Below are 11704 nucleotides of genomic sequence, written 5' to 3' on the forward strand. Positions count from 1 at the left end.
TTGGTACGACACTATCCTAGAAACAGTACCTCTGACCACTTCTGGATGGTGACTAATTAAGTTGGTTTCTGTGTATGTGCATGTGATGTCAGGCAGGCGTCTCCAAGATAACTCCGGAGCTATCAGACCTGGTTGTGTACACTTGCAGTGTTCCCTTTAAAAGCTTCGAACAAGCTGCCAAAAGTCCAGCAACCAACATGTCATCTTTCTCCGAAAGTGATGCACTCAGACATATTAAGGACTCAGGTAGGACACGTCTAAACTTGCCTTTTAGAGTAAAATGACTTTCTGGACTTTGGTTTTGCACAACACTGGTCACTATATTCTTCATTTCCGGTTAATACTTGTACAGCTGCTGTTATTGTGTATATATTTATTTATATTTAGATTTCTTCATACATTCTTATATAGTTCTATATTGTGTATTGTGTATTTTGTTGTACAGTTATTTTATTTTCAACTTTAATTTATATATTTATCTTTATCTTATTCTTCCCAGTTAAATTTACCCTTCATTCTAATTTGTGTTGTACAGTTATTTCATTTTTAACCAGAGGATATTCTGAAGACCTATCCATTTAGGTTTAGTTGGTGCATCCCATCCTCACCCAAACTGTGCATCTTAGGTGACATAAGTGAATTAGATATTCAACCATATACAACACATCTAGTCCTTACTGCCCCATACATCGATAATAAAATTATCCTTATGAATTGGAAATTAAAAAATGATTTGTATATTACGCAATATAGAAATTTAATCTAGATTAAATTAGTTTGGAGAAAAGGTCTGCCTCCTCCCGTCTGCATTAGCTACACTATCCTTTGTGGTAGAGTCGGTGGGTGCTGGCCTTGGGTGCAACCGTGTTCTGGGGCACTGTTGAAATGGTCCAGAGTCTCTTTTCCTTGGGTGGTGGGGCTGCAGAGGGGGTGACAATCACTACTGTCTGCCTCTCAGTGTTACATGCACCTTAGACATTGGGGGGAAGGTGTAGATTTTGCACTGCTGACCAGCAGTCTTGTACTCATGTCCCATCTGTCCCCTCAACTTTGATAGCACTCTACTTTTCACATAGTCATTCTCACTATTAACACCTCATGCACCTCACACAAAAATTAGGGCCAAGGATATATATTGCTTTATAGACCGGTCGCCACTCTTTCAATGATGAGCATGTACAGATGTACAGATCCTGATACAGGATGTACAGGACTGGTTTAAATGGGTGGTCAGGGAAGCCATTAACATTAAAAGGGAAATACCATCTCTAAATTGAGTAAGGGGGCTAAGGGTACATCTTTCACCATCTTACAATGCTGTGATTGCAGCCATTCCCCAACTCTCTGTGAATGGTGCTTTGATCAGTGGTTGTTTATCAGTGGTAATGACAATTTGGATATTAATGATCGACAAACTGACCTCACAACCTATTTGTTTAAAAGGCCAGCAGTCCTGCAGTCAGCTGAGACTGAAGAAGTCACTTGGATGAGTGTCAAAATGTTTCTCCAACAGAACAGAATCAACTTGGGATATCTGTGTGTGTGTGTGTGTGTGTGTGTGTGTGTGTGTGTGTGTGTGTGTGTGTGTGTGTGTGTGTGCGTGCGTGCGTGCGTGTGTGTGTGTGTGTGTGTGTGTGTGTGTGTGTGTGTGTGTGTGTGAGTGTGTGTGCGTGGCTAGGCCTGGGCACCTAGCAAGCAAGATCTAAAGATAGAGACTTGTGCACAGAACTGTGTGCTGCAATCTAGATGTAGAAGTTTATATAAACTTAGAATTTGGGTAGAGAAATTCCTGTGTTGACTGTACCTTATTCAAGAGCATAACGACAATGCAAAATGTGTTGAACTTTTCTTGTTCTCTAAATTCAGGGGTGTATTTTGTTCGTCACAACAGTCACCACTTGAGCAGGATCTACCCCTCAGGCCAGCGCCTCCATTCCTCCAACTATAACCCTCAGGAGATGTGGAATGCAGGCTGTCAAATTGGTGAGAGCATTTTTTAATATGTTCTATTTTTAAGAGAAGCAAACAGAAAGTAAAGTAAAGAACTGTCACTAACTGTTCTCCCACACTCGCGCCTCCAGTGGGTAGACTAATGGACATTGTCTCGGGAGGCCTGCAAGCTCTTCACACTGATGTTTTGTTTTCTCCAGTTGCTCTGAACTTCCAGACACCTGGTGAGCAGATGGATTTGAACCAAGGCAGGTTTCTGCAAAATGGTGAGTGTGGGTACATTCTGAAACCTGCCTTCTTGTGTCAGCCTGACAGTACTTTCAATCCTGAGAATGTGGGAGGAGGTCCTGGCCACAGACCTGTCATGCTCACTGTTCGGGTAAGATGGAAACTAAATCTGTCTAGGAGTATTTTAAGCTTGGTGACCAAATGTTTCTTATTGTAACGATTTTAGAAAGCTCTAGTTGCCTCAATATTGATTCCCATTAAAGAAATTTGTCTATTTCTTGAGTGGGTTCTTCTTCTCCAATCTATAATGATACTTTAATTAAATAAAGATCTCTCTTGCTTTGTTGTTATTCCAGGTCATTTCAGCTCAGCAGCTGCCTAAACCAGAATGGGATAAGCCCAGCTCCATTGTGGACCCACAAGTGTGGGTGGAGATCCACGGCGCTCCTATTGACAACAATAAGAAGAAAACGCATTATGTTGAAAACAATGGTATATATGTCTTTACAATAAAAGATCATTTTATAGTTGAATGGCTTCAGCTTTAAGGGCAGTGTAGTTGTTAGCCCTGTCATCTCACAGAAAGAGGTTCCTGGGTTTGATTGTGACAGGTTATAATTTCGTACCCATGTGGGTTCTCTTTGGGACATAGTACAACATCACTATTTATTTAAGAAAAATGAAGCTAACATGCAGAGGCAACCTATGAAAAAGTAATAACACCTTTATTGCTTTCAGAAAAATTAAGAGAGTAAGTAGTGGCCAATCAGCAGCAAATGTGACCACCTTTATAAAAGAAGTTTAGAAGAAAAGAAGTCAACTTTATTATCTATTCTGCAATATTTACAGGAAACAGACTGGGCCATAATGTCTTTTCCCCCTGTGCAACTAGAAATAATCTAAACTAAAATAAAAATGAGGACCATAAGAATATGAAAACAAATTTGAGGTATTACAATTATTACTCTTTATATATAAAAATGTCAAAAAATCCAAACATCAAACCAGTTTAAACCCCTACTAACTAGGGGTGAAAGTGGGCTGAAGTGGTGTTTTTGGTGCAGATGTCTGTCCGTTGTGGTCTCGGTACTTTAGTGTCAAGCTAGCACTACACAGGAGGGGTACATAAAAAGGGAATAACTCAGGTAATTTCAAATGAAACTTCTCTATCAGCTCAACAAATAATAGCAAACACACTGTTTGTGCACAGCTTATATGTTTTGTGTGTTTCTGCTCGCTGAAGTTACACCGTGTGTACTTTCCAACTGGCATTTGATAAACTGCAAATTAAAACTTAGGCATGCCCTAATTTTTAAATAATATCTTGGATCTGTGTATGATGTGAAGTTATGATTTTCATATTGTGAAACTTCCTGCAAAACAAATTGAGGTACACTACAATTATATTATTCAAAAGCTGCATGAACATATTCTGCAGTTTAGTGCAGGATAAACAGGTTAGCTTAGCAGTATTGTGAGGAATTTACAGGAATGCACAGTGGCTGTGATGTTCATGGTCAGTGTTAATTTACAATAACTGATGATGCTTAGATTCATTCATTAAATTCCACCTTCATACCGCCTGTATACTGTCTTGTATAAAGACATTATAAACAGTATATATTAGTGCAGGGGTTAGAAATAAGCCAAGATAGCTTATGAAATATTGGGTTACATCTTGTTGAATTAAGTTGTGTAAATCCGCAAAGAGCAGTGAACCTCAGCAGCAGCAGCAGCAGATCAGCTGAGCACACCCTGTATACAAAGAAAATCTACTGGAGCGCACAATGGAAATTATTATGAGTTGTGTTTCTTTCCCCCATGCTGATCCACTACAAGTACATTTCATCCTTTTTCACTTTATTTGAGTAAAGAAATCGAATCAGTAATTTTACCAGAGTATTTTTTAACACCAGTATCTGTACTTCTACTAAAGTAAACAATGTGTATTTTTGCCACCTCTGCTCAATAAAATTTACATATACTGCTTTTGTAAAAAATCACCATGTTGCGCAGTGTTTAAAACAGTGGGTCAGATGGAAATTGCGATTCTGCCTAAGTATGTGGCTAGAGACTGGCCACGTATGTAATATGCTAAATGTGGAGAAGAAGATAATTCATAGGTGCTTGTGTGCCATGGAGCCAATTTTTAATTCAGTTTTGCACCTTGAGTGTCAAGATATTAAGAATTATAACTACTGTATGTTTTATCATCTCAGAAGAAGAAGCCATGGAAGAAGTAAGAATGTGAAAGAAACTAATAGCGAGTTAATGCAACTACGGATAAACTGTGGTCCTCTTCCTCACCTTAAAGCTCAGCTTCTGAACTGCAATCAGGGCTCTAACACATGAAAACATGAATAAACATGTTTATTTATTCCCGTTATTGTCACCAGTGTGAGAGTGTATAACAGCTAATGTTAAACTTGAGTGTCCTAAGTATCACACTTTTCATCTGATGAAAAATTCAATTATGTTCTGACATCTTATGATTTTTTTTCATTTACTTTATTTCCTTTGCATGGTAAAGTTTGAACTTTGGAAATGCAGTGATGAATGGTGTTCACTAACAGTTCTTGAGCCATGCAGTGATTTCTATTCCGGAATCATGTTAGGTTGTATTAAAAGTGGACAGCTCAGTTTTACACCAGGCATAAAAGCTTAGAAACGCTATCACTTTGGGTGGCTGTAGCTCAGGTGGTAGAGCAGATCATCTACTGATTGGAAGGTTGGTGGTTCGATTCCCGGCTTCCCCTAGTCTGCATGCCAAATATCCTTGGGCAAGATACTAACCTGAAATTGCTCTCCGATGCATTGATCGGAGTATGAATGTGTGTGAATGTCAGTTGTGTGAATGGGTGAATGCACAAGTTGTGTAAAGCGCTTTGAGTGCTCAGAAGAGTGGAAAAGCGCTATATAAGAACCAGTCCATTTACAAAACTTAGTGTGTGAATTTATGTTCTTCATTACAGGCTTTAATCCACGGTGGGACTGCACCTTTAACTTTACCGTCCATGTCCCTGACTTGGCTCTGGTCCGCTTTTTGGTGGAGGATCATGACTATACTTCCAGAAATGACTTCCTGGGACAATTCACTCTCCCTTTCCCCAGTGTCCGCACAGGTATGTGTGGCAGCGAATGGGTTAATATGAGTGTGTGGGTGTGTGTGTGTGTCGTCAACATCAACACAATATGAATAGCCAATATTCTACTTATCTTAAACCCCCTTAACTCTGCAGGTTATCGTCATGTCCGACTGCTCAAGATGGATGGATCAAGCCTTTCACCTGCGTCACTCTTTATACATATTAAGGTCACTCCCTGTCAGAATTCCAAATCTTCAGCAAAATCGCCAACCCACTTTCCAACCAAGAATCCCTAATCCCACTTCTGCCCTTCAGCCACATGATCATTCCATGGTAGTTAATCAGAGAAAACTCAGTGGTTACAGCTTTCTCTCACGGTATCATCAACTGATTCATTTTTTTTACGCAATAGAAATGTTTCAAAACTGTATTTGAGATTTGTTAAGAAGACAACATTGTTATGCAAAGCTAAAAGCCAATTAGGTAATACTATCCATACCAGTGACTTATGATACACCTAAGATTTCAGAGCAGTCGATTTAAGTGTCTGTTTTACCTGAATAATTGTAATAATGTCTCATTTGTAGAAAGCTTCCCAAGTACTATAAACTCTTAGAAGTAGGGTTGGAGTCAGAGCTGGGAACTAATAGAGTACAAGTACTTTGCATTATATACATGCTGTTGTAGTTAAGTAGAATTTTTAGCTCTGTTTTAGATCTGTTTATCTGTACGTTACTTGAGTATTTATTTTTGTGACAACTTTTACTTTTACTCCCTACATCTTAACCAAAATATATCTGTATATCAATATACATATTTTCTACTCCTTACATTTTCAAATGTTTGTTACTTTAAATTTAAAACACTTGAGAAGAGTTATTTCTTGACATTTCACAGATAACTGTTAGTGTATCCATCACAGGTTCTTATAGCATGTGATGAATTAAACAAAGGGAAATCTAGCTAGTGCTACAGAAGAGGATCAAGCATAAAAGAAGTAACATTAGTGGCAGGCAATTGGAAGTACAAAGGTTCAATCAGCTTAATACATACATATTGCCAAAACTATTCACTCACGCATCCAAATCATTGAATTCAGGTGTTCCAATCACATCCATGGCCACAGGTGTATAAAATCAAGTGCGTAGGCATGCAGTGAAAGAATGAGTTACTCTCAGGAGTTCAGTTAATTCCAGGATGTCCTGTTAGGATGCCCCCTGTGTAACAAGTCCAGTCATGAAATTTCCTTGCTACTAAATATTCCACAATCAACTTTTAGTGGTATTATAACAAAGTAAAAGCGACTGGGAATGAGAGCAACTCAGCCACAAAGTGGTAGGCCACATAAAACCACAGAGTGGGGTCAGTGGATGCTGAGGTGCATACTGCACAGAGGTCACCAGGTTTCTGAGTCAATTGCTCCAGAACCTCTAAACTTCATGTAGCCTTCAGATTAGCTTGAGAACAGTGCATAGAGAGCATAATGGACTGTGTTTCCATGGCCGAGCAGCTGCGTCCAAGCATTATATAATACAAGCAGTTGGTGTAAAGCATGAGACCACTGGACTCTAGGGCAGTGGAGAAGTTTTCTCTGGAGTGACAAATCACACTTCTTTGTCTGGAAATCCAATGGATGAGTCTGGGTTTTGTGGTTGCCAGGAGAATGGTACTTGTCTGACTGTACTGTGCCAAGAGTAAAGTTTGGACAGTTGGTATTGTACGCTGTGTTGGGGAGTAATGGAATACATGTGCGTTACGTGTTTAAAGTAACTGTCTTCCGTTACACTTACCGTTTAAAAGGGTGGTATTCAGAATACAGTTACTTTGTTGAAACAAAGGGATTGCATGGCGGTCTTTTCCTGTTTCATATGTTAGGCTATGCCCTCTTTATTTATGGTAATTCCACGCTGGTGGACACCCAAACAAAACATGCCTGGAACACCTCACCCAGGAGGCGCCCAGGGGGCATCGTTGTCAGATGCCCGAACCACCTCAGCTGGCTCCTTTCGATGTGGAGCAGCAGCTGCTCTACTCTGAGCCCCTCCCGGACGGCCGAACTTCTCACCCTATCTCTAAGGGAGAGGCCAGCCACCCTTCGGAGGAAGCTCAGTTCTGCCGCTTGTATCCGCGATCTCGTTCTTTCGGTCACTACCCACAGCTCGTGGCCATAGGTGAGGGTAGGGACGTAGATCGACCGGTAAATTGAGAGCTTCGCTTTTACACTCAGCTCCCTCTTCACCACGACGGACCGGTGCAGCGTCCGCATTACTGCAGCCGCAGCACCAATCCGTCTGTCGATCTCCGGCTCCCTTCTCCCATCACTCGAGAACAAGACCCCGAGATACTTGAACTCCTCCACTTGGGGCAGGAACTCATCCCCGACCCGGAGTGGGCACTCCACCCTTTTCCGGCTGAGAACCATGGCCTCAGATTTGGAGGTGCTGATCCTCATTCCCGCTGCTTCACACTCGGCTGCGAACTGTTCCAGTGCGAGCTGGAGGCCCTCACCCGATGAAGCCAACAGAATCACATCATCCGCGAAAAGCAGAGATGAGATTCTGAGGCCACCAAAGCGAAAGCCCTCCGCCACTTGGCTGCGCCTAGAAATCCTGTCCATAAAAATTATGAACAGAACCGGAGACAAAGGGCAGCCCTGGCGGAGCCCATCACCCACCGGGAACGAGTCCGACTTATTGCCGGCAATGCGAACCAAGCTCTTGCAACGGTTGTATAGGGATCAAATGGCCCGTAGCAATGGGCCAGACACCCCATACTCCCGCAACACCTCCCACAGGACACCCCGAGGGACACGGTCGAATGCCTTCTCCAAGTCCACAAAACACATGTAGACTGGTTGGGCAAACTCCCATGCACCCTCAAGTATCCTGGAGAGGATAAAGAGCTGGTCCAGTGTTCCGCGACCAGGACAAAAACCGCATTGTTCCTCCTGTATCCGAGGTTCGACTAGCGGACGAACTCTCCTTTCCAGCACCCTGGCATAGACTTTCCCAGGGAGGCTGAGGAGTGTGATCCCCCTGTAGTTGGAACACACCCTCCGGTCCCCCTTCTTAAAGATGGGGACCACCACCCCGGTCTGCCAGTCCACAGGTACTGCCCCTGATCTCCACGCAACATTGCCCTATATTAATGTATCTATGATAAAATATTGGTTTTGCAGTGTTGTTTTATCATTTTTTAACCAGTGCAAAATAAGTATGAGTCAGGTGGATTACATTGTTATCCATTATACCATTATTATGGTAATATTATTAGTGATACCCGAGTCATACCAGAGCATTGTGGTAGAGTATAAAAGTGTACATGTTTTGATTCACCTCTGACCTTACTTTTCCATCCTCATCTAGGACCATGAGGGTAATGAGATTTCAGAGCCAAAGGAGGTTTCTCCTTAGAAAGAGTAGAGCCGCTGATCTTCTGTTTTCAGGGAATGCCCAAGTCTGGCCAGGAAAAGTTATGTATTTTTCCAGCTTGGGAAGACTTTGGGGCCTGCTAGGAGGAGGTGGATAATGCTGCTAGACTAAATGTATCCCTCACATATCCTGTTGCCACATTGACCAAACATTTTCCTCTGCTGTAGATAAACGTGATATACAGTGCTGTGAAAAAGTATTTGCTCCTTTCATGGATTCTTTTTTGTTGTATATTTCTTACAGTTATATTTCAGATCAACAAACACATTTTAGTATCAGAAAAAAGATAACCTGAATACATACAAAATACAGTTTTTAAGTTTTAAGTTTTTATTTATTACAAACCAGGTCCTGTGTGGAAACTTAACTGCAGTTTCTCCTGCGCTGGCTGGGGAAGATTTTTAATATTGTTTTTCTCCTTCAACCATGTTATGAGCATTGAAGTTGCAGACTGTGTCCACAAGAGGACACTCTGCGGCTGTCCTGTTGGTAACACATGGAACAGCTGATCTGAGCAGGGTGAAGTGTAAAACAAGTAAATAAATAACTACAAATAAATGTTAGGGTAATCGGGTCATGTTTTATACATCTGAAAGAAAAGACTACAGGAAATTCACTGGAATGTCAGAGATTTAAAATCTCCAAATATCAGTATTGGTGTTAAAAGATAATATATTGATCTGACTTTTTTTTTTTTTTAAAGGTTACAGAACCTATAACATCTATATAAAGACAAACTATATGAGAACTTTTTAATTCAAATCGAAAGCGTTTTTAGCACTGGGTAGTGGACAGACAGTATTATTCTGAAGCTGTAGCTTACTGTAAACATAAAGGCTTAAAATGATTAAATCGATTACATAATAGACATGCAAAATCTATTTGTCAGAGTATGGTAGTTTTGTCACATATTTGTTCGATGTTTACTTAAGATACCACGTGGGCATGTGAACATAAGTTTAGCACAAATGGATATTTAGAAATGTCTGAGACAAGAATTGTACATTTACTGTCAGGCCCATCATTTTATGAGACAATTAAATGACAAAACTGAAACAGAACTAACCAAAAAAACATGCTGATATTCTGCTAAGATCACAAAATGGTAAATGGCCTGCATTTGTATAGCGCTTTACTCAGTCCCTAAGGACCCCAAAGCACTTTACACTACATTCAGTCATTCACACACTGGTGATGGCAGCTACATTGTAGCCACAGCTGCCCTGGGGCGCGCTGACAGAGGCGAGGCTGCCGGACACTGGCGCCATCAGGCCCTCTGACCACCACCAGTAGGCAAACACGGGGTTAGTATCTTGCCCAAGGATATTTGGCATGCAGCCAAGAGACAGCCTGGGATCGAACCACCAACCTTTGGATTAGTGGTTGACCTGCTCTGCCACCTGAGCTACAGCCACCCCAGATTTTATAAGTTATTTCTCTGGATTTTCCTCACTTTCATTTGTACATTGTAGGTTAAAATATCAAAAGCTGTTTTCTGAACTGTAGAAATTGCAGACAAACTCAAATTTGAACCTTTTCCACTGTTTTTGTTATTATTATATTTAAAATATTGTGTTTGTGCATACATTCTGTACACCAATCAAACTTGTGATATTTATAACAAACAATTCTTCTGAATAGTGTTGAACAAACTGAAAAATATCACTGTCAGCTATAAATAAGTATTGATTTTAGCATTGTTGTCTCACTGTCATTATTCTGTTGTTTTGTATAACATTTAAAGACTTTTCTTTTTCAATCTTTCATTCTTTATATTTAGTTTACAAGAATTAGTGTCTTGTGGAGTGGTTGGGTGAAGCCATTTATTATCAAGAAATTGTGTTTGACCTGTTAGTATCGCAATGATAGCAGGATTTCAGTGTTCATATTTATTTTTTAATTATTTATAAATAAATATTCATATGTTTTATCCAAAGTAGTCACTTTGTAATACAGTTACTCACTACAAAAGGATTGTTGTTTAAATTCTTGTACTTACCCTGGACTGTGGCCTTCAGGTGGAAATTGATAGTGTAACCCTGGCATATAAAAAGTATTTTGCCCAACAACTTGTTTTAGTTAGTAAACTTGAATCTATTTAATTGGACAGAAACCAAAATTTTGCTGAGGACTTTTTACATGAGAGCCACTAAGTCCCCCTGAGGCAACTCTTTCGATGGAGCAAAGATCTGTCTTCTTTGAATGCTGTTATCATAAATAATCAAAAAATAAAGAAATCAAGCAGGTCATTTGCTGAATCACATGATATTTTCAAACCAACCAGAACCTCACAACAAAGAATTTGAGTCCACAATGAGCTCAGCACATTGCTCTTGTTGACTTTATAAACATGGATTCCTTTCAAGTCAAGTGAACGGAGGTAGAAGCAAAAAGATTGTATACTGGTGGACAAAGGAATATGATGAAGTGCAGAAATAAAGCTTTTAAAATGTTAAAAAGAAATCAGAATTATCAGAATCCTGCTGAATATAAAAAGTCACAAGCTAATGTAAGAAAAACCATTAAAATGCAACGGGGGACAGTTGGAGGGGCTTTTGTAATTCTGTGGGGAGAGAGACAGAAATTGATAAGGTATGGTCAATGATCAGAAGGATGAATACAATTATAAGAGAATATGGGCACCCAGTATTAAATGATGGGGAAGTTACAGCAGTGAAAAATGAAGATATGATGGCAAAAACCTTTGGTAAAATTCATAACTCAATTAATATTAGGGATAGAGTTTGGAGGTAGGGAAGTTACCACAAAGCTCATGTGGCACATAAACCAGAGAAGGATGATACAAGCCAGGAACCTACAGACCAATTGCTTTAACATCAAACATCTGCAAAATAATGTAGTGTTAATAGTGGGTTAATTATATCAGTATTGGATTATGGGTGTATAGCATATAATTCTGCTGCCGGAGCAAGTCTTTGTGAGTCTGCACAGGTGCATTTAAAACAACCCCAACAGCAGCAGTACAGGTAGACAGGAGAAATGCCACTA

The 11704-nt window shown here is 40.2% G+C and overlaps 1 protein-coding gene across 1 annotated transcript in view; it reads left to right on the plus strand.

The window, feature by feature from the left end:
• The window catches only part of LOC146626133 (1-phosphatidylinositol 4,5-bisphosphate phosphodiesterase delta-3-A-like), a 29855-nt gene extending 24277 nt beyond the window's left edge, over positions 1–5578 (plus strand). The window contains exons 11-16 of the mRNA XM_085361167.1: positions 93–246; positions 1867–1983; positions 2151–2329; positions 2535–2670; positions 5151–5300; positions 5418–5578. Coding sequence (XP_085217293.1) covers positions 93–246; positions 1867–1983; positions 2151–2329; positions 2535–2670; positions 5151–5300; positions 5418–5560 — 879 coding nt within the window. The 3' untranslated portion in view covers positions 5561–5578. The remainder of the gene's footprint in view (positions 1–92; positions 247–1866; positions 1984–2150; positions 2330–2534; positions 2671–5150; positions 5301–5417) is intronic.
• The last annotated feature ends 6126 nt before the right edge of the window (positions 5579–11704 follow it).

Source organism: Diplotaxodon limnothrissa, linkage group LG8 (assembly GCF_057381915.1).
Source record: "Diplotaxodon limnothrissa isolate DT_005_m linkage group LG8, D_limnothrissa_male_GT1.1, whole genome shotgun sequence".
Classification (NCBI taxonomy): domain Eukaryota; kingdom Metazoa; phylum Chordata; class Actinopteri; order Cichliformes; family Cichlidae; genus Diplotaxodon; species Diplotaxodon limnothrissa.